The sequence below is a fragment of the Pteropus medius genome, unplaced genomic scaffold (assembly GCF_902729225.1).
Source record: "Pteropus medius unplaced genomic scaffold, Ma_sr-lr_union100, whole genome shotgun sequence".
Classification (NCBI taxonomy): domain Eukaryota; kingdom Metazoa; phylum Chordata; class Mammalia; order Chiroptera; family Pteropodidae; genus Pteropus; species Pteropus medius.
Genome location: NW_024349799.1, coordinates 16,791,866 through 16,814,191, shown reverse-complemented (window position 1 = coordinate 16,814,191; position 22,326 = coordinate 16,791,866). Strand labels below are relative to the sequence as shown.

Sequence of the window (22,326 nt, the reverse complement as noted above, 5' to 3'; positions counted from 1 at the left end):
TTTGGAATTAAGTTTTTAATCTTCTGGTCTAGCATATAAATTCCCTCAAAACAATACAGACATGAAGACAGTCATTGCATTATTTTTTATAAAAGTGAATATTTCAAACAATCTTACTGCCTATCAACAGAGGAATAGTTAAGTAAATTAGCTCACTTATCCCACCCCCCCACACCAAGTAGGACCCACTGTTTCTTCCTCCTTAGTCCACACCAGGAATGGACCCTCCCTTCCCACTCAGAGAAGGCCATGAGAGATGACTGGGGTAGGTTGAGAGAGAAGGTGCAAAACCATGAATGTGAGCATCTTCAGTTGTGGTCAGAGGTGTTCAGAGGGAGTCACTGGGAGAAGAAGGCAAAGGTGTGGCCTCAGCTGCTTCTTGGGTTTGTGTTCCAGCATTTAGTCTAACATCCCAAAATGGATTCAAGAGCCCTGGATCCCAGATCCTTTTCCGTTATTAGTCATGGGCCACCTACTGTCTGTAAAAGGGGGCTTGGATTCGAGCTTTCAGATCCCCTTCTGATCTAAAAGATTCTTTAAAAAATAAAAATAAAAAATAAAAAAATCCAAATCTGATCACATTACTCCTGACTAAAACTTCCAAGGGCTTTCCCCAGTTGCTCTTAGAATCAAGGTCAAACTCTCTGATGTGGCCTTCTACAATCTGGTCCAGGTCTACCTCATGGCCTCTTCTCTAATTCTCCAGATATAAGCCAAACTCTTTTCTGCCTACTGGCCCTCACACATGTGCCTTCTTGCAAGTTCCCTCTTCTAAACACTTTACTTAGCTGTTAATCAACCTCTGGGTCTCCAATGTTATTTCCTCAAAGAAATCTTTCTTGACCCCAATCTTGCAACCTAGATTCAGTTAGGGGTTCCTATGTACTCTCTTCATGGCATTTAGCATAATTTAAACATTTATGAAATTAGGTAATGCTGGTGTTCCCAGTTAGACTACAAACTACATAAGCAACATGTTCATTACTATAACTAATGCAATATTTATTTCTCAATTAAAATATGCATTTTATTGTAAGATAATCCTCTTGACGAGGGATCATTGGGTAGCATATAGACAAAGGCATTTACATTCTAGACAAGCCCAAAGTTTAGCTTAAAATGCTGTCTGTTTTTCATTAGACATATTCTAGAAAAGAGCTTGAATTTATTTTTTAAATGGAAATGAAAGCTAGTTGTAACTAGGTGAAATGAAACTGAAACACCCCATTCATACCTAAAGCGGTGGTTAGTGGAAGGCTGGGCTCTGAATAAGTACACTCAGCTAATAAAGCAAGAGCAATTAAAGAGACCTGCATTTGAATCCTGGCTCTGCCTTTTCCAAGCTGTGCCTCTTCTGCAGCCTTAGGTTCATCAATAGGGGACAATAGTCGCATCTACTCCAGAAGAATATTGCTAGAATTAAATGATAATGGGTGTAAAAGGTCAAGGCACAATGCCTGGCATATAGGGCTTACTTAATATTAACTGTTATTAATTCTTAGGCTGTTAACCATAAATTCTCTCCATATTTAGGCCCTAGTGTAAATATGCAAGGAAATTACAGAAAGCTAAGTAAGGCTCAGTCCCAGCTCTTCGGCAGTCAAAACTTGGCGATTCTGCACCCGCGACAGACAGGGAGTATGTGTTAAGGTAGGAAAAAACTCTATAAATTGTCTCACGCTTCATTTAATCTGAAGAAAATTACAGGCTCTTCGTCTTCGTATATAAGTTATTGATAACGTTACAGAACAAGCAGCGAATTCAACAATTTAAAAACTAAGTAAGTCTACACGTTGTTAATTTCTGGCAAGTCTTCCCAATCTGTTTTTTTAAAAAAGTCATCCCTGTCCCCATTTCAGTAGACGTGCACCATGCCATAGAGGAATGTCCAGAACAGGACGTAGGTGAAGAGGCCTCCGATGAGACCTCCTGTAAAGAGAGGTCTTCGTGATTTAAAATATTTGTTCCACCTCCTTCCCGCCTTGAGAATTAAGAGCAGGGAGAGCAGGATGGAGGCAAGCAGGTAAAAGATGAAGCCGTAGAGGCCGGTGAGGCCGAGGATACCGGCCGTGGCCCCCGACAACGCTGACACAGAGGTCCGGCAGTAATCCAGGACCGCGGCGTTACCCCGCACAGCTGCCTCGCTGATGAACGGCGGCCCTTCCCGCTTGGCCACCACAGTGGCCATCCTTCGGGGCTCAGCCTCTGCTTTCTCGCGGAGCTGCGGAGAAAATCAAGTTACATGTGGCGTCCGGAGCTTGGCGAGTTGGGTTCACGCCGCCCCTCCCCCTCGCACCGCTCTTGGGTCTCGAACTTTCAAAAGACGCTGAGAAGCCTGAGGGCTCGGGCAAGCTGCGGGTGCGGGGGGGAGCGACAGCACATCAGCATTCCCCGCCCAGGCACGCCAGGTTACCTGGAACGCAGCGGCGGACACAGTCACCTGGCGTTCTCTCAGACTGCCTGGTAAAAAGATTCCCGCGACGCCATCTTGCTCTAGAGGCTGCTGGGAGGTCCCAGGCTGCGCATGGGCCGAGACTGCGCTTCCGCCCTCTAGCGCATGCGCCACGAGAACCCCACGCACGCCCCACCCCCACTTGTCGCTTTACTACGCACACTCTGGGACTTCCGAAAGCCCAACAGCGCTCCGGCTGGTGATTGGCCAGGGATTTGTTAACTATTCATGAGAGGGCGGGCCGAGCCGGGCTGCCTTTGTTAACCAGAGGGCGCGGCCACTGGGGTTTTCGCTGCGGGCTTCGCTGAGCGGTACTTGGTTACCGGATTCGAGTCGAGATGTCCTACATCCCGGGCCAGCCAGTCACTGCCGTAGTGGTGAGTACACTCGCCCGGGCTCCCTCACTTGGCTTGCTCCCACTTTGCCAACTGGTTGACAAACTGGTTGACAAAGCTTCGAGCTCCTGCAAATCCGCGGCCAGGGCTCCGATCTCCGGTCCAACCACGGTCATCTCAGCCTGCAAAAGGGAATGCTGGAACCCAAGAGCCTCCCGAGATCCTGGACCAAGGCCAGTCTCCGTGCACTGCCACAGCGGCGTTGGACTTCTTTCAGCTGGCCAGGGCGGGGAGCATTGAGGAGAAAGGCCCGGCTGTGGGAGTCTGGGAAATTGTCCAGGGCCTTCCTGGGCCTGTGATCCCAGCTGGGTAGCCGCGGGGGGCGGGCGCCGGCCCGGATGTCCATGAGTCGCAGCCACTGGAATGAGGAAGTGCTTCCTCCACTCCAGTCGGCGCTGCCGCCCAAGGGAGATTTGAGGGGTGGTGGTGGCTGGGGCCTGTGTAGCAGTCCCTTTCCCCACCTCATGTCCAGCCTTGCTACTTCGGACTCACCACTGCCCGCTCATACACTTGGCTCGGACCTTTTCCTGAATCCCCAGCCCTTGGGGCAAAGTCTAGATTCCCTGCCTGGCATTTGGTGCCTGAGGAGAACCTTTGGGATCAGCTCAGGCCCCTGGTTCTCCCCCTTGGCTTGTCTTAGGTATCAGGTGCTATTAGAATAATCAAAGAGAGGAAAGGAGGCTGGGACGTTAGACTCAGACGCCAATGCCACAGCTGAATGGGACCTGGAGGCCAATTCTACCGCAGAGCCGGGGTAATGTGGGTCCCAGAGAGGTCTAGTCATGGCCAGCCATATGAAGAACCCCTTAGGAAGGACCCAGATCTCTGAGAAGAAATGCCTGCTGGGCAGGCAGTGAGTCAGGTGAAAGTCTCAGCCATGGGGTCATGGGACTGGCTGCATTATCTCAGATGGTTGTGCTGGGAGCTCCTGCATTATCTCAGATGGGTGTGGCATGAAGCCACTGATAAGGTGGCATGTGAGGGTGAGCTCAGAGCTCTAGCTCAGGTCTGGGCTAGGAGGAAACATTGCTGGATTTGCTGAGAGCTGTCCAGCTTGACTTTTCCAGATCCCTGCTGCCCCAGAGAGAAGGGGCCAGGTTGCTCCTTAGCTGGAAAAAAAAAAAATGGGTGCAGGTGAGGAGCCAGAGAGCAGGTAGTGACCTGCCTGACCTCACCCAACAGATCAGAGACAGGGCCTTGTCTCCAAGCCCATCTTTGAATGTGAGTCAAAGGTGTGAAAAAGTTATGTGTTGGAGGAGGTGGAGCAGGCCTGGAGTTGCTCACAACTCCGGTTGCTCACAACATGCCTGAGGACCTCAGCCATGCTTCCTGCTCCTCTCATGCCATGGATAGTCTCCTTGGCCTTCCTCAAAGCTGTAGGACCATGACTACCCAATTCTTCTAACACAAATCTGAACGTGGTAGGTGGGGTCTGGCCTCTCTCTCCCTCTTGAGTCTTGGACTAGGGTGGGGGAGACTTCTTCCCTGGCCCCTGTCCTCTCTTCATGTAGTTAACATCTTAAGAATGTTGAAACATTTTGGCCTCTCTGAACTCTGGCTCCATAGGCCCATCTACCTTCTGGATACCTGCTTGGATGGCTTCTGGCACTTAAATTCAACATGTCCTTCTCCTCCAGAGTCTCCATCTGAGAGATGGTTGTGTTCAGCCAGACCAGGTGCTTCTCTTGACTCCTCTCTGCCATGAGCAGTCTCCAAGTCTGTTGATGTCACTTTCGAAGTGACATGTCTCCTGGCCTCTACATCTCACCTCTGAGAGGTCTGTTCCCCTACTGACTAGCATCAAACCTGACCATGACCAGCCCTACTTACCAACTCTTGAGAACTCTAATGGGCCCAGAGTCAAGATCTGGTACAAATGATTTCTCCTTTGTGAAGCCCCTTGGGCCTAGATCGAGTCACTTTTCATTTTGTCTTCCTGTTAAAACTCAATTTTTTGGGTGGGGGAATCTGGTCTGGTTCCTAGCATCTGGTGACTGGGGCATGCCTGCTGAGGGCTTTGAAAGGAGCCTGACACAGTTGAGGACCACAGCCCCAGAGCATGTGGGAGAACCGTAGGGCTCTCCTCCACCCGCTACACTGTACGAGAGTAGGATCCTTGAGGCCAGTCTCTTGGGCCTGCATTTCACAGCCTTCCTGATCTGGCCTCAGCTTCACACTTGCGGCCTCATCTCACCTCTCAGTTCTGGTCCCGCACTGTACACACCAGCCTCATGGACATGTATCTACAGCACCTTCAAGCCGCTGCTCCTGTTCCCTTGGCCAGGACAGCCTTTCCACTCTTTTCTGTGTGCATTTGATCATCCACTTTTCCTGAACATCTCCTATCTTGCCCTTGACAGGGCTGGCTCAGCAATCTGAGCTGCCTCAGCAAGGCACCTGCATTTTTTTTCCGGGCCTGATCCCTCCTGCCTTGTGACATAGGCCCTCATCCACAGCAGCCACAGCACCCTGGCTCTTGAGCACATGTTGACTAAGGCTGGTACCTGACATAGAGGAAGCAGGGAGAAGTTAGGACAGAGGGTTGTGCGGATGGGTTGATGTGGCTGAGTTCTGGGTCTCAACCCCCAGCCTCCCAGGCTGGTGACCTTCTGGATTTCTGCAGAGGGCCATGGGCCCCATCCTCTTGGCATGGCTGAACTGTTCCAGCAGCCAGAGACTGCTGTGGGAGACACAGATCAGATTTGTTTTCTACATACCCACTCACCTCCAACTCATTTTTTTTTCTTTGCCAGCAAAGAGTTGAAATTCACAAGCTTCGTCAAGGTGAGAACTTAATTCTTGGCTTCAGCATTGGAGGTGGGATTGACCAGGATCCCTCTCAGAATCCTTTCTCAGAAGATAAGACAGACAAGGTGAGGGGACCAGGGTCCTGGGGCCTCACTGTAGGGCACAGAGGCCTGAGATGGTGGGTCTCTGCTTTCCTGGGCCTTTGCGGAAGGAGACCTCACCTCTCTCAAACAGTCCTAAGAAGGTTCAAGAAATGATCTGGTGTGAATAAATAGGGGTGGGGGTGAGGAGTGGGCCTCCGAGCCCTAGGAAGGCCTGCTCAGACAGCCCAGGAGCAGCAGAGGCTGGAGCATCTGTGGGGCAGCCTGCTGTCCCCTTGGCACACACAGCCTGTGCTGGGAGGAGGCTCAGTGCAGGGACAGACAGATGGATGGCTGGAAGTATGGTGTGCTTAGCTTTGCTCTGGGATAAGGGGCCAGTTTAGTGAACCCAGAGCTTGATCAGGGCTGTCTCTTTCCAGGGCATTTACGTCACACGGGTATCCGAAGGAGGCCCTGCTGAAATTGCTGGGCTGCAGATTGGAGACAAGATCATGCAGGTAACAGATGTCCCAAAGGAGGAAAACAAGGTTTGGGTCAGAGGGTCTGAAGCTCTCGGGTGGGGATGGGGCTGCCCCTGCATCCCAGGGCACCTGGGAGACTCACCGAAGCCATTTTGGAGCTGGTGTCACCCCTAGAGGAAGCTGGCTTGCTCTTGTGTGTCGACTGTGGTGCTTGGCATCCCCCATCCTGGGGACATCAGCTTGGGGGCCTGGTTGGGTGACCCAGGCCACACAAAGGCCTTCCTGCTTCCAGACCCCAGAGGGCGGGGAGCTGAGGTGGCTGTATTCTCTCCTTGGGCCAGGTGAACGGTTGGGACATGACCATGGTCACACATGACCAGGCCCGGAAGCGGCTCACCAAGCGCTCAGAGGAGGTGGTGCGCCTGCTGGTCACACGGCAGTCACTGCAGAAGGCTGTGCAGCAGTCCATGTTGTCCTAGCAGCCCGCCAAGGTTCCAACTCGTGCCAGCCCGCCTCTGTACAGTGACACTACTTCCACACTGTCTGCGCCTCATCCTGACTTCTGCTGAGTGCTGGGCTCCTACTCAGAAGGGCAAGAGCTGGTCCCAGAGGTCTGACCTGGCCTTCCTTCACCTTGCCTACCAGTGGCCTGAGGCTCTGGGATCAGCTTTCTCCCTTGGACACCGGATTGGAAATAATAGCCTGAGGCTGAGTAGTCAGTCTGTAGTGACCACAGGCTTGGCCTCCAGACCCTACTGCCTGGTGTCATCAGTGCTCAGGCGAGCAGTGGGCCCCACCACAAAGCTGGAAAATGCCAGGGGGTGTCAGCCTTTCCCACACTTTGCCCTGCCTGCAGGGCTCAGCCTTGCCCTCGTGTCTCAGCTCCAAAGTGCCTGTGTCCCCTGCTTTTCTCTGTGTTGCCCAGCAGGGACTCGACACAATGCCAGAGGCACTATGAAAGTTCGCCCAGATGGAAGGCAGGCAGGCTCACGGTTCACCCATTGCACCCCCACTCTCCTAAGGGGTGCTGGTATCCCCAGGGTTTACCTGCTTACAGGATTTAGATGAGGTTCAAGGCTGACATTTTAGGGCAGTTCTCAGGATTGCCATTTTCCTCCTTGCCTGTGGGTTTAACTTTTGTATTTTTTAATCACAACTTTGATACAAAGCATTTTTATCTTACTATTTGGAGATGCCAATTCTACTTTTGAATTTAGCTTACTAATTCACATCTGGGACAACTCTTAGGAAGTCAACAAACCTTACTTTGGTTACTGTGGATTTGGGGCAGTATGACACTGCCTGACACCCAACATCTTGTGCCCAATAAACAGCGCTGGAACACACAGGGGGTCTTTGCTGAGGCATGGGATTGGGCGTTTTGGGATGGATTATGAAGAATTTTGGCTGTAAGACTGCTGACCTGGCCCCAGCTGCTCTGGAATGAAGCCCCACTATTCCTAAGCTCACCTGACACTGCTTGGTCAGGCCACATTATGGGACTATGTGGGAGCCTGGCAGTGCAGCAGGGAGCCCCCAACTTCCCTTGAGAACCTGGTCTTAGCTCCAACCATGGGAGGGGGGGGTCTCTTGAACACCAAAAGACTCATGGGAGAAATATCCCCCCGCGCCAGCTCCTCACTCCCCTAAGATTCTTAAGAGCACTCAGTCCATCACAGCCAGGGATGTAACCTCAAATATTTCCAAGGTCTGCCATCTGACAAGATAGGGTGAGCTGAAGAGCTCTGGGGTCTCTGCCTGGCCTACCATTGGTTGGACTACCAGCTCTGAGAATTGTTGCCACTCATGGACCTACTGCCAAATCAGATTTTCATTTTCTTGTCAGATTTTTGAAATATTCCATTTTTTAAAATGTGACATCTGGTAACACTGGGTGGTGCAAATAAAACAGGTGTGTGCATTTGGTCAGGCTGCCATCTCTGCTTTGTGGAAACAAGACTCTAAATTCTTGGATATTAAAACTGGATAGAGGAAGAAACTGGGAAAATCAGACATCCCCCCACTCCCAGTGGTGGTGTGCCCTTAAAGACCTTATCCTACCCCTACTCACAACCACAGCTTGAGCAGCGTGCCCTTGGTAATGCAGACATGTTACGTGTGGGACCTACCTGGCCCTGAGCAGGCAGGTGTCTTGCACTACCCATGAGGGTTCCCCGATGAAGTGCAGGATTGGCAGGCAGTCACCTTGGGATCAGCGAACTTCACAACCCCACGTTTTCTTAAATGAAGTAAGACCATCTCCCTAAGCCCCGTGGACTTGGTTCTGAAGCCAGCACACCTGCATCTGGCAAATGCTCAGTGTGCAAAAGGAAACAATCAAGTTTTAATTTAGGATATAGGCCCCTTACATTGTTCTCAAAGTAAAAAGAATGGACTGACAAACTCATGGTATGTACAAGGCACATCCTAGGACCTTCCCCTCCTGCCACAGGAAGGACAACTGCTTGGGTTGGAAGGGAAGGGGGTTTGGGATCAGGGTTGGGCCCATGAAGATTGTGTGAGGTGGTCTTGAGTCCTTAAGTGAGACTCCTGAACAGCCCAAAAAATCAGTCTCAGGTAGGGGCTGGGGGAAGTAAGGGAAAGGGGGCCTGCCCTCCCCTCCAGGGGAGCTACTCTCACCATTTGGCAGGTCTAACAGGCTTCTAAGGCACAGACTGGGGTGTGTGTGTGGCAGGGAGCAATTAGAGGGGCTCACATGGGGCCCTGATTCTGGGAAAGGAGGTAGGCAGAAGGCAGAGGAAAATAAGCCACTCATTTCTAAAACATCCCTCCAAAAAATCCAAAAGGGGTTAGTGTGATGAAGATTTAGAGGGTGTTGGGCATGAAGCCAGTTCAGAACCAATCTGTTGGGTACCTCAACGTCCAGAAATACTGTTTCATAACTAGGTTATGGCCTGGGCCACCTATAACTGCAGTTGTGGAAACTGAGTGTCAGAGAGGTGAGTGTTCAGAGAATATGACCTTCAGAGAAGGGACTCCAAGGCCTAACCCCAAAGTCCTAGCCCCTCTGCCACCAGCACCAGCACCTCTGGCCAAAGCACCTGGCTGTTTGGTCTCGGGGAACCACGGCAGTGGCAGCAAAGCACCCTTGACTCTCCCAGCTGCAAAGTCAGTCCTTCAAGCTGCTCCCAGAAACACTGGTTGCTTGGGGCAAGGCCTTCAGCTTCAAGCTTGGTGCCCAATCTTGCTTGAGATGGCTGTCAGAACCTGTGTGTGCTGCCTGCAGCCTTAAAGAAAATAGAGATGGCAGCATCAAGTTGCAGGAGGGCCAGCTGTCTGGCCAGTAAGGCCCAGGAGGGGATAAGACCTTGGGTAGGTTGGAAGGCGCTGCCAGCAGTCTGGCTTTTAATCTTGGAGCAGAGTCAGGTGTGTGTCCCACAAGAAGGTTTCTCCCTTGCCCTGGAGAGTCCTGGATGAAGGCAGGCTGTTTCATGTTTAAGGCATCTGGCCCTGAGGAAGAGAGCGCTTCTCCACTGTCAAAACATGGAGCCAGCCCTTCACTCCAGACCGCTTCTCCAGCTTTCCTGGTGGGCACAGGGCCTGGGCTGTTTACACTGGGGCTCTGGGTGCTAGTTCACCTGCTCATACCCTGGTTTCTTCCTGTATAAGCAGAAGTGCTGGACGAAGAAGACAATATCGAATAAGATAGAGAAGATGCCGAGTCCAAACTTGGTTGGGTCTCCAAAGATCAGCGTCCACTGGTCTGTTAACAGCCAGAGAGGACAGAATTCAGTTTTAGGTTGGCGGCTCCTAAAGCATGTGTGGCTGTGTGGCGGGTGGGGGTTCCTCACCTGCCCAGGAAGCCACAAACACTTCAGCTGCAAATGCCCCTAGGTAATCTAGGGACTGGCATTGCCTGGATTCCCAAACTGGGCTGGAGTGGGGGTAGCCTGGCCCCGGCTTGTGCCTCCAGCCCACTGTTGGTTGACTCACCATTGTTGAAGGACTGGAAGAACATCTGGAGGAGGCTGAAGCAGCCCCCAGTGAAGTCCAGAAGCACATTACCAATGCTCCAGCCCTCGGTGCTTTTGTAGTAAAAGTTCATGTAGGCCTGGGCAGACAGACAGACAGACAGATGGAGGGCGGTGAGGGGGCTGGGTGGCTGCCCTCATGTACCTTGTGACTGCCACTGCAAACAAGAGCGGCTCTAATTCTACCCACTCATTTGCTCCAACCTTTGCTCCAAGGAACACAGTGACCTTTAGGCTCTGACAAGCCTTGGCAGAGGACCAGTTTGGGTGGGTCATGGGTCTCATCTGCATGCACAGCAAACACAGCTTTCCTCTTCCCATCTCTGCATCCCAGCTCCAATGGAGAGAGGCTGTGTTTCTCCATCTTCATCCCTCCCTGTTCTGTGACAAAGCCCTATCCTCATTTTCTAGCAACTGATTCTCCTCAAACTCAGCCTGGACTTCATGTTGTGCTTGTGAACATGGGCTGGAAGTCTGATTGCCTGGTTTGGAATCCCAGCTCCACCACTATAGCTTTGTTACCTTGGGAGAGTTACTTGAGTCCTCCTAGCTTTGGTTTTTCCATCTGTAGAGTGGACTTACCTCCCACCTTAGCCCTGGCTCGGCTCAGGGGCCACAGTCTCAGGCTTCTCGGGTCTAGTGGGCGGGTCCACTGAGATACCCGGTTCCTTCCTGCTGCCAGTGCCCCACATCCTACCTCCAACACCAGCACCCTTTGGTTTTCTCTGACTGGTGTGACCTCCCTACCACCCAGGAGGGAGGGCTTGGCCTCTGTAGTAGTCTTCTCCCATCCTCTCCATTCTTGCTGCCACCTCTCCAGGCCTAGACAGTTCCAAACGTCTCCAACTGGGGCTCCTGCCTGCCATGTTTCCCAGCCCCAAGCTTTTCCACACTCAGGGACGGAGGCCCCAATTCCCTCAAGACCTTCCCCCACTCGGAAGCCTTCTTCCTAAGTCCCCTGGGACTTGGCCTCACTTTCTTAGGTTCACACTGCTCTCAGCAAGCAAGGTCTCCCTGCTACCTCCCATGTTTTTCTACCTGTGCCTTTGTGTAGGCTGCCCTGAGCCTGGAACTCCCCCTTCTCTTGTATCCACAGAATTAAGTTTTGCTTATCTTTAAGGGTCTGGCTCTGTTTCCATGCCCTCCAGGAGACTGGCCTTGACTCTGACCAAAATGCTCTTCTTGAGCCCATGGAACACAAGGTTCCTTGGGCTGGGGAAGCTGAAGAGAGGGCTTCTCCACTGAGAATGGGGTAAGTTAAATGAGACCCTAGATTCATAATTAGAGTCTTCAGTTGGCACTTATTTCATATATGACCCTGTCCTGGGCCATTCCAGCTATGGAAGACATGTTTGACTCTGAGTCCCCAGATCTGAATAGGACTGAGTGCTTGAGGGAGGGTGCTGAGGACCCACAAGGAGGACCCTAGATGGGACCTTCGAGGACAACATGTCTGGATGGAAGGTGAAGATCACAGTGGTGGGCTCTCTCCTCCCACCTAATCTTTCCCAAGCATCCTGCTGCTGCTCATCAGTAATGGAGGATGGGGTGAGGGGCAGAACTGAAGTCATCAGAAAAGCTGGGATGGAGAGATGGGAGTGACCTGCACTACCCCTGCTTCTGAAGAGCTGAGTGTGAGCTCCGAGAATTCTCCACTGACTTCCTCATGTGAGTCCCGGCTCCAGGGAAAGGGAGGCAGTGGTAATGGCAGCTTTCTGCCTGTCCCCTGGCCTCTGCTGGGCTCATGGCTTTCCATCCCTGTCTCCTCACCCTAGCCAGAAGCTACCCAATAGGAGCAGGGCCCAGAGTCTGTATCTTACCTCCCTCACCCTAATGGCCATGTGAAAAGTAAGGAAGGCCTTGAAGGTACCTGTGGAAAATACTTGACCAGTGTCACTGCAAGCTTGATGTAGGAGAAGCAGAAGAGAAACTGCAGCCACGTGGTTACCCCAACTGTGGCCATAATCATGACGACGAGTGCAAAGAGCAGCAAGAGCACCAGGAAGCCGATGGCAGGCCAGGACACTCGCTGGTTGCCTCGCTGAGGATGAGATGGAGAGGAAGGGAAGGCAGGTGGGGTGGAGCTGGGGGCACAGAGAGCCCAACACCAACAATATCCTTGTCACTATCAGGGTCTCTAGTTTGGTCCTTAGACTTTCCAGAGCCCATTTGCTTCTTGTTTCCACAGTACAGAAGTGGGTGCCTCTCAGAGCCCACCAGGAGTGAAGGGTGTTGGGGACGGAACCTCCAACACGCTGGAGGCTTGGCACCTCGTCTCAGCCCAGGCTTGTTCCAAGACCCAGGAGGAGCCTAATCACTTCTGGAATCTGTCCTCTACCCCTACCTTTCCCCAAAGTAGGCCTCCTTCGTCTAAGCTTCACAGCAAAGAGTAAGGAAACCTAGAAGGTTGAAGGTGGAGCCCAATTAGCCCCTGGATGGCCTTGCATGTGTGAAGGGAACTCCCTGAGGGAAGTGCTGCACCCACAGGGAAGTGAAAGAAAATGTGCAGGTCAGCAACCCCTTGAAGCACAGCTTAACGATGCCCTTCCCAGCAGAAGTGCCAAACTACCCTCTGGCAACATGACTGAGTCCAGGCTCCTCGGCCTGGTACTCCAGACCCCTCCAGACCTCTTAGGACCCTCATGAGCCTGCTTCCTCTACTGGTGCCCTGTACCCCAGCTACCCCTGTCTGCTCATGGTTCCTCTCACTGCACCTTGGCCTTCACAGTTCTGTCCCTCTGCTAGAAGTGCCCCACCTGGCCCTCTTCATGTATCCCATAGACACAACTAAGTACCATATCCTTGATGCCCTCCCACCCCTTCCTCCCTGGCTGAGTCAGGCCTTCAAGCTGCCTGTGCTCTCCCCTTAGCCTCGGCTCTCAGCCTGTTGGGTCGTCACTGCCTCTCCATGTCCCTTACCACAGACCTAGGGGAGCCTGAAGGTTTGGGCTCATGGAGTGGTCCCTGTGCCAAGCATGGGGCTTGGCCTATTATCTTGGCTTTAGTATGCAAATGCTTACTAAGAGTGAACAAACACATGTCCTTTCTGAGGGTTTCTGTGCTTTCTGTAAAACGACAGGTATGGGTGGCAGGTGGTGGTGGTGGGTGTTGGCCTGACAGCCTGAAAGGGGACAGATGCCAAGTTCATCTCTCACCTCATACAGGAAACACTGCACCAGGACAACCAGGGTGAGGGCGACTGCGTGCAGGCTGAAGAAGACATCATTACTCTCCACGGGGTTCACTCCATTCGGGTATTTGAGGAAAAACTGCTCCTGTTTAGGGGGTGAGAAACTGAGGGGTGAAGGGCGGCAAGGCCACTGAACAGCTTGGGCTGAGCTGTGGTGGGCAAGCAGTGCCATACCTCGACATGAGGCACCCAGAAGAGGCCAATGTTGAACACGCTATAGGCCATGAAGCCCATCAGATTCAGGATAACGAAGTCGAAGCTCAGACCAACAACACTGTGCGGCAGGGAGATGGAGAGAAAAAGCAAGGCAGGGAGTGAGACTGGGCTACTGAGGGCATGGGAGAGGGCAGCTCCCAGCACACGGGAAGGAGAGCCCGACTCTCCAAAGCAGAGCACCGTCCTCAGGTCCCTCTCCATGCTACAATCGATGCCACCCAATCCTACCTTCTCGGGAACCAGTTTCCTCTTGCCTCAAATTCTGGCCCTAGAGGGAAGTCTGGAGGCCTCCTGCAGAAAGGAGGCATCTCCCTTCCTTGCTCCCAGCTCAGCTCCCTAAAATGCCCACATGGCTAAGGTGACTGCAGGAGAGCTTGTGTCCTTGCCGCAGGAAGACCAAACACCAGGCTCACTGTGTATGTATGTATGTATGTGTACATGTAACTGATGTATAATTGACATATAATATCCTATTCATTTCAGGCCTACATCATAATAATTTGATATTTATATACATTACAAAATGATCCTCATGATAAGTCTGGTTACCATTCACCAAATTTATTACAATGTTATTGACTATATTCTCTATGCTGTACATCACATCCCCTTGACTTATTTTACAACTAAAAGTTTGTACTTTTTAACTACCTTCACCTATTTCACCCATGCAACCCCTCCCTTCTCTGGTAACCACCAGTTTGTTTACTGTATGATATTGTTTTTGTTTTGTGTTTTTAGATTCCTCATTTTAAGTGAAATCATACAGTATTTTTTTGTCTGACTTATTTCACATAGCATAATACCTTCTAAGTCCATCTATGATGTTGTAAATGGCAAGATTTCATTCTTTTTTATGGCTGAATAATATTCTATTGTAATATATATCACATCTTCTTTATATAATCATCTATCAATGAACACTTAAGTTGCTTCCATTCTTGGCTATTGCAAATAATGCTGCAATGAATATAGAGGTACATATATCTCTTCAAATTAGTGTTTTCATCTTCTTTGGATAGAAACCCAGAAGTGAAACTGCTGGATCATATAGTATTATTTTTAATTTTTTGAGGGACATCTATACTGTTTCCTGTAGTAGCTTTATCATTTTAAATTCCCACCAACTGTATACAAGAGTTCCCTTTTCTCCATATCCTCACTGATACTATTTTTGTCTTTTTGATAATAGTCATTCTGACAGGTATAAGGAGGTAGTATCTCATGGTTTTGATTTGCATTTCCCTGATTAGTGACGATGAGCACCTTTTCATGTACCTGTTGGCCATGTGTATGTCTTCTTTGGAAAAATGTCTGTTCAAGTTCTTCGCCAATTTTTTGAATTGTGTGGGTTTTTTTTTTTAAATTAAGTTATATAAGTTCTTTGTATATTTTGGATAGTAACCCCGTATGGGATATATGATTTGCAAATATCTTCTCCTATTCAGTATGTTGCCCTTTTGTTTTGTTGGTTTCTTTCGCTGTGCAAAACCCTTTTTAGTTTGATGTAATTACATTTATTTTTGCTTTTGTTGCCCTTGGCTGAAGAGACTGATCTAAAAACATATTGCTAAGACTGATGTCAAAGAACTTACTGTCTATGTTAGGAGTTTTCTGGTTTCAGGTCTTACATTCAAGTCTTTAATCCATTAGAAATTTATTTTTATAAATGGTGTAAGATGGTGGTCCAGTTTCATTATTTTGTATGTAGCTGTCCATTTATTGAAGAGATTATCTTTTATCCATTGTATATTCTTGCCTCCTTTGTCATAGATCGACTGTATGTGTGTGGGCTTATTTCTGGGTTCTCTATTCCAGTCTAGCGATCTATGTGTCTGTTTTTGTGCCAGTACTACACTGTTTTGATTACTACAGCTTTGTACTATAGTTTGAAATCAATGAGCATGATACCTTTTCTTTCTCAAGATTGCTTTGGATATTTGGGGTCTTTGTGGTTCCATACTGATTTTAGAACTCTTTATCTAGTTCTGTGAAAAAATGCCATTGTTAATTTGGTAAGGATTGCACAGAATCTGTAGATTGCTTTGAGTAAGTATGGACATTTTAATAATATTAATTATTCTAATCCATGGGCTTGGTATATCTTTCCATTTATTTGTATCTTTATCAGTTTCTTTTATCAATGTCTTATAGTTTTCAGAATACAAGTCTTTCGCCTCCTTGGTTAAATTTATTCCTAGGTATTTTAATTATTTGATGCATTTATAAATGGGATTGTTTTCTTTAATTTCTCTTTCTGAAACACTGTTATTAGTGTATGGAAAGGCAACGTAAATGGATTTCCTTCATTTATAATCTAGGTGCCCTTTAGACCAGTTTTCTGGCTGTGCCCCAGGGTGGGCGAGTCCACAGGCAGCCCCCTCAGTAATATCCCTCCCTGATGCAGGTCTCACTTGGGGGTAGGATTCCCTTCATTATTGTGTCTCTATCTCCCCTATCCATCTCTGTGTGGTCTCTCTATCCTTTGTTGTGCAGAAGCTGTTCAATTGGCCAGCCCTCAGTTCTTCTTCAGGAGAAACTACTCTACATGTAGGTGTATATTCAGTGTGTCTGTAGGAGGAGGTGAGTTCAGGGTCTTCCTGCACCCCATCTCAGCCTCACCTCCCATTCTGTTTTTTCAAAATTAAAGTGGGAAGGTTTAATCTCCAACTCCAGCACTGAGGTATGATGTGACACTAATTCCTCCAGGGCTGGATAGACAAAGAGGAGAGCATATTTGGGTGGACTTCCTTACCCCAACCCAGCCCATTCTCCACTTCACTGAGAAGCCCCGTTTTATTGCTTTCACAGGGAAGAGCTGAAATGGGAAAGAGACCAAATGCCCAGCAGTGCAAGAACTACCACAGGCTCTTAGAGCTTTTACATTGACAACTTTCTGGTAAGGGCAGGAAGAGAGAAAAGCAGAGGGGGAAAGTCTGAACCCATGCTGCCTATAGTCTCGCTGGAATGCCCGTCATACTAGCCCCAAATGAACCTGCACAGATAGCTCAGCAGGTTACCTTTTCCGACTCCAGTTCGTGATCACCTGAGGGTAGAACGAGATGGACCAGGCTACAAAGTAGATCCAGCCAATCACCTGGTTTATGATGCTAATGACGTTGCTGTGGATCACCAAGAAGCGTATCCTTGGGCTAGAGAGAATTTGGGGACCAGTATGAGCTGACGCTGGGCTTCTGAAGGAAACTCCCACGTGCCCAGCACTGCCTTCCTTCTCATCATTTAAGGCCCAGCTTACCCTGTTTGGTTGGAATTATTTCCATGCAGATGAACAGTAATTTGTCCCACATTTTGAGATGTCACTTGAAAAGAAGAATTTGTCACTCTGGGAGGCACCACAACCTGTTAGGAAAACTGAATTTGACCCAGGGCCATGTATTTATTGGGACCTCACTGCGTATCTAGTTCCAGGCTATGCATTAGGAAATGGAGGGACAGATCACACAAGGTCCCTGCCTTCCAGGAGCTTACTAACAAAAAGGTGAAAACTCTGGACCAATCAGCTAACTGGAATCCCCTCATATTCCTTGTGTTAGACGTTCTGAGCAGAAAAAGGTTCTGCCCTCAGGCCCTTCCCTGGCCTATATCTGAGGGAACATGCGATGGCTCTCTTCTGCTCACTTGACCTGTGGATCAAGCCAGACCTCAGAGAGCCAGGACCCACTGTTGGAACAGTTTTTCTTACCCTGCAGCAGGCCTCATACCCTGGGGCAGGGGAAGTTGTGAGAAATGGCCGTTTAATGATATGTGACATTCACCATGGGATGAGATGAGACTCCCTTCTTATATAAGGTTCTTTTAGGTAGACACCCTTCATCTGATCATGCTTCAATACTGTCTGCTTGTTGTGGGGCTCAGAGCCAATTTGCAGCCCATTTCTACAACCATACAGGGCCTGGTGACATGCCTCATGGTTATCAATTTCATTCATACATTCATTTTGTCTATTTTTTTTAAACTCTCGTTTACTCTCAGTACTACCTCCCCTACTGATTTTTTAAAAATCTAGTCTATGAGTAATTGGCTCAAATACTTGGTAAGGTAGAAGCAGGGTACATATTCACAGATTAATGCATAAGGGCTATGAACAATTATTGCTGTGATACAAGACAGACTCTGGCATTCACTGGTTTTTGGAAATAACACTCAACCAATGGAATCTCAGAACGGTGCTTTACAAACTTTAATATGGACCCAAATCATCCAGGGATCTTGCTCATACACAGATTTTGAATCGGTAGATTTGGGATGGAGCCTGAGATTCTGCATTTCTAAAAAGTTTTCAAGCAGGGACAATGCTGCTGGTCTATGAACACTCTTTTGAGTAGCAAGGTCTTGAAAACCATCTTAAGAATTTCAAGACCATTTTTTGCCTCAAATTTCTTACCATCACTTTCCTAATCCATCTACATGGCATAAAATGCCCATCTTCAAAGAGACCAAAACAAAGCCAAAATCAGAGATTTCAAGAATGATGGGACAGGAGCAGCCCATGGTGTAAAAACAAGGAGGCCTATCTCCAGAAGCACTTAATTAAAATGTGTTTTATTACCTAAGCAGTTCAATACTCATCAGTTAAGATTCATTACTTACTTTGTCGGGGAGCTCAAGGATCGTAATATTTTTTGAACGAAATGTGATTTCAAAAGTGATCACCAAGGTTTCATTTAACGGATGCCTGTGGAGGACAAGAGTCTGATTACTGCTGAGAGACACTGTGAGAGCTCAATCAACCTTCTGAATTTCACATCGGGCCTGTCATTGGGGTGAAGAGGTGCTATGTGCTTGGTCTGAGGGGTAGACAGGTGGACTCCCTGCTCCTTAAGAGTTTTCTACTTTAATCAGGAGACAAGCTGTCCCATTAGGGCTGGGTGAGAACATGAGAAGGTGAGAAACTGGCTGTGAATACCAAATAAGGTGTCTAGAGGCCAGAGAGGCTTCTGCTCTGGTGGGAAAGGCTTCTGAGAGGACTCAGGTCTGAGCAGGGAGCAGCCTTTGGGAGCCTCAAGTCTGGACTTAGAGGCCTGGAGTTAATTTGGAAGGCAGTGGAAAGCCACTCGAAGATTCTAGAGAGGAGAGAGTGGTAGTGAGGGGATGATGTGTCAGATTTACAAGGTGTTGATGTGCAGAGGTGGCAGGGGCTGGGAGTGGAATGCAGGGGCTGGGAGTGGAATGCAGGTCTGTTAGGGAGCCTTGGTACCAAAGCTTTGGTTTGAGAACAGACTTCTTGGGAGAGGTGAGAAAAAGGGAGAAGGGCAGAGAGAAAAAAGACAGAGGTCTTGGGAATCCTAGTGGCTGCGGGGCAAGATTAGGGCAAAGCAGTGAAGGATACAGGCTCTCTCTGGTGGTCTGGACTAGGTCAGCACCCTCAAATCTGAACCAGAAGTCAGCAAGAAAGACTCTCAGACAAGGCTAAGTATGAGTGGTGCGTGAATGGGCTCCGCCCGATGGAATCACTTCTGCTTTGGAAGTGACTTCAGAAGTGCTCAGCAACTTACCCGCTGGCCTTCAAGGTCCGCCTCAAATAATTAAAGCTTTGGAAAGGACCACTACGAAATCTGGCTTCAACTGCTGGCCACTCAAAGACTCTTCTCAGCTGGGGAAAAGGCTCATGTCTCTGTGTAGAAGCCCCTTTCCTGCTCTTCCCACCAGAAACAAGGATTCAGTGGTTGTGGGGAGAGAGAGACTGGGATCTCAGTCTGCAGCCCAGGGCTTGTGCCTTTCTTTTTCTGGCTTGTTTTAAAGTGAAGAGGCAAGGATATCACACTTGAAATATGAACGGATGGTGCCAGGGGTCAGCCTTGACCCAGCTGTGAGGTGAACGAGCTGGGCTGAGGACAGAGCTGGGCCTGAGAACTTACTGAAGGGTGATGCTGACGTTGGTTGAGCTTCCATTTTCCAGCTTCACAGTGGGAGGAACAGAGATGCTGACCATCGACTCTGGAAGGACCCAAATCATGACTCATTAGGTCAGAGAGTTTAGACCCACAAGGAGACACTGTAACAAAGGCCCCCGATATCTGAACTCATGAGCTCTGACTCATGACAACCCCTATCTTCTGGGTGAAGACACGGAGGTTCTGAGAGGCTAAGTAATGGGACTGGAAACCCAAGTCCTCATTATGCACTTTTGCCTCCTGCTGCCAGACAGAGGGGGACACAGGTCTGAGCAGGAGACACTATAGCTTTCTCCTCCCCAATATGAGAGGCTGAGAGTCTGTTGAGTTAATAAGAGATAGTTTTAAAACCATAGAGCCCAAAACTGTCACAAAGGAATTGAAGCCACGATCTGGGATTGGAAAATGTGGACTTGAACCACCCCTTCAGATAGAAATCACAAGGGTCTCCTCTGTTTGTGGAGCTAAAATGGCCTTGCAGAACTAGTCCAGCCTTCTTTTACTCAGAGACATAGGGGCCTAGCTTATCTGTTTCTCAAGGACCCCTTTTGGGCTCTCTAACTAATCTCCCTCAACCTGTTCACTGATCCCTTTCCTGAGGCTGACCTGCTGGGGACTGAGGGAAGACTGGTGAACAAGACACACTGTTTCACTTCCAGGGATTTCTTCTTGGCATTTACATGCTAACTCAGGACAAGGTAGAGAAATAGTCCTCTAGGATGGAGGAAGCAGGTTTGGGAGGCAATCACCCCAGAGCAACTTGGCAACAGAACGAATGAGTCAGCCTCTCTGACCTTTGTGTTCTTTGGACAGCCCACACATCCTGCCCGCACCCCTACTCCCAGGTTTGCTCAAAGCTCCAGGCACCTGTCCATCTCACTTCCCTTACTTCAAGGCCTTCAGGGATATGCATGGCCTAAGGTGTGATTATGAATCTAGACTGGGACTGGAAAAGGGCTCCTAAGGGGAAAGCGGGAGCACAACTAATGCAGGTGGTCATTGCTGGGGTAATGGCTGCAGGCAGGGCCCAGGTCTCCCTCTCCCCAGACACATCAAAGGCAAAAGATGAAAAACTGAAATTTTAGGTGCTCAGGTTGGAAGGGAACTTAAAAATTTCCTAATTCAGCCTCCTCTGTCTGATCCCCCTTCTCAATACTCCTACTTGGCAGTTTCTCTTCCTCTGGGCACCTTAAGGAAAAGTAACCTCTTCTCTTCCAAGGGAGTGAGCCAATCTGGAATTTGCACTCCTGCGCCTGGCTTAGCCACCTGGGACCTCTCAGACCCCATCTGAAACACCTTCTCCGGGCTAACCCTGCCTGCGTTAATGCAGATACATGCTCTGTCCTGTGTCCGCAAGTCTCTAAGCTGACTCCCACAGCCTCAGGTCTCCAGCCCCACAATCTGAGTTTCTCAGAGTGGCATTTAATCACCCCAGAGGCTGAGCTGCTCAGAGCACAGTAGGATGGCCACTCCCTTACTTGTAGCCTCAGGGCTCGGAGGCAACTTTGCCAACTCTGCTTCTTCTTTTTCATACTTCCTGCAAGACCCTGACAAGACAGTGCCCAGAGCAGGGCTATTGAAAGTGATGCCAGGCAGCCACCAACACCTCTGGGTCCTCAGGGTTCTGTTGTGACCGTGGTCAGGGTGAGTGAGAGATCCCCACAGCCTTTGCTTTCCTACTGTCTTTATATTTTTCCCCCCCTCTTCAATTCCCCCCGCTTCCACCCCTGGCCTATGGATGTTGCTGTTTCCTGTTTTTAAGAACTGGATCTCTGAAGGCGGGGTGTCTCCCCGCCACACGCTTGAGGCACACACCCAGGGCCTGGCGCACCTGGTGTGTATGGTCCATGGCTCCACCTGGGGCACGAACCCAGGACCTTCTGCGTGTAAAGCAGACGTGCTAACCACTACACTATGGAGCCACCCCCATGTCTTTATATTTTAAAAGATGCTGTAAACTCTCCAAGAACCAGATCAAGAAATGTTTATTTCCCTCTTAGTGGCACTAAAGACAATGGTGCTCAGCAGCTGAGAGACTGGGCTCTGAAGTCAAACAGATCCATCCTGGGTCTGTCACTTTCTAGCTGTACTTAATCTCTCTGAGCCTCTGTTTCCTCACCTGTAAAATGGGGACAATAGTACTACCTATCTCACAAGGCATCGTGAAGATAAAGTGGTGATGTTTGTGATTCTCCACGTGGCCTGAGTGCTAAATAATTTCCACATAGCCTGGTGACTATTCTTATCATCATGTAAAGAACACAGAACGTTTTTTTAGCTCAAGATAGGAGGCAGTTAGGAAGCTGGCATCACATCTTGGGAAAACACATTTTATTATTTATTTATTTATTAATCATTATTATTATTATTATTTTTTATTCCCCCCAACTTCCACCCCTGATCTACGGATATTGCCGTCTCCCCTTAAGAACTGGATCTCTGAAGGCGGGGCGTCTCCTCCTCGAACCCAGAACTTTCTGCGTGTAAAGCAGATGTGCTAACCACTACTCCATGGAACCACCCTATTTTTATTATTTATTATTATTATTTATGCCTACAGCACCTGGTCTTCCTAGGTGGTCTCCCATCCAAGTACTAACCAGGCCCGACCCTGCTTAGCTTCCAAGATCAGACATCGGGCTTGTTCAGGATGGCATGGCCATAGACCATGGACTGTGGCTCCACTGGGGTGCGAATCCAGGACCTTCTGTGTGTAAAGCAGATGTGCTAACTACGTCCATGGGAAAGCATTTTAAAGTGCCTTGAGGCACGAATCTCTGGACACCACATCAGAATTACCAAATGAGTCTTAATGGACCACCCCAAGTTTCCCCTAGGGAGAGTCTGTTTTTTTTT

General features: G+C 49.2%; 3 protein-coding genes, 1 non-coding gene and 1 pseudogene across 9 annotated transcripts in view; 1 reads left to right on the top strand and 4 right to left on the bottom strand.

Moving 5' to 3' along the window:
- On the bottom strand, positions 1–2,567 carry EMC6 (ER membrane protein complex subunit 6). Its single transcript, XM_039886389.1, has 2 exons — positions 2,414–2,567; positions 1–2,221 (listed from the first exon to the last, which is right to left on the bottom strand). The coding sequence occupies exon 2, from the start codon at positions 2,186–2,188 to the stop codon at positions 1,856–1,858; it is 333 nt and encodes a 110-aa protein (XP_039742323.1). The 5' UTR covers positions 2,189–2,221; positions 2,414–2,567; the 3' UTR covers positions 1–1,855.
- A 53-nt stretch (positions 2,568–2,620) lies between these two features.
- On the top strand, positions 2,621–8,082 carry TAX1BP3 (Tax1 binding protein 3). Its single transcript, XM_039886388.1, has 4 exons — positions 2,621–2,829; positions 5,601–5,720; positions 6,116–6,193; positions 6,499–8,082. The coding sequence occupies exons 1-4, from the start codon at positions 2,791–2,793 to the stop codon at positions 6,634–6,636; spliced, it is 375 nt and encodes a 124-aa protein (XP_039742322.1). The 5' UTR covers positions 2,621–2,790; the 3' UTR covers positions 6,637–8,082.
- A 391-nt stretch (positions 8,083–8,473) lies between these two features.
- Positions 8,474–22,326, bottom strand: part of CTNS (cystinosin, lysosomal cystine transporter) — a 16,924-nt gene continuing 3,071 nt past the window's right edge. For 4 of the 6 annotated variants that reach the window (XM_039886381.1, XM_039886384.1, XM_039886385.1 and 1 more), the window contains 9 exons: positions 19,435–19,513; positions 18,167–18,251; positions 16,812–16,915; positions 16,576–16,707; positions 13,514–13,613; positions 13,305–13,424; positions 12,020–12,190; positions 10,112–10,229; positions 8,474–9,881 (listed from right to left, as the gene is read on the bottom strand). In XM_039886381.1, the coding sequence (XP_039742315.1) occupies positions 9,748–9,881; positions 10,112–10,229; positions 12,020–12,190; positions 13,305–13,424; positions 13,514–13,613; positions 16,576–16,707; positions 16,812–16,915; positions 18,167–18,251; positions 19,435–19,513 (1,043 nt within the window). In that variant the 3' untranslated portion in view covers positions 8,474–9,747. The remainder of the gene's footprint in view (positions 9,882–10,111; positions 10,230–12,019; positions 12,191–13,304; positions 13,425–13,513; positions 13,614–16,575; positions 16,708–16,811; positions 16,916–18,166; positions 18,252–19,434; positions 19,514–22,326) is intronic. The other 2 variants (XM_039886387.1, XM_039886382.1) reach the window with 2 other exon arrangements.
- TRNAV-UAC (transfer RNA valine (anticodon UAC)) lies at positions 21,319–21,392 on the bottom strand. Its single transcript has one exon. It is a non-coding gene; the product is annotated as a tRNA-Val (tRNA).
- Positions 22,022–22,137, bottom strand: LOC120621263 (uncharacterized; annotated as a pseudogene).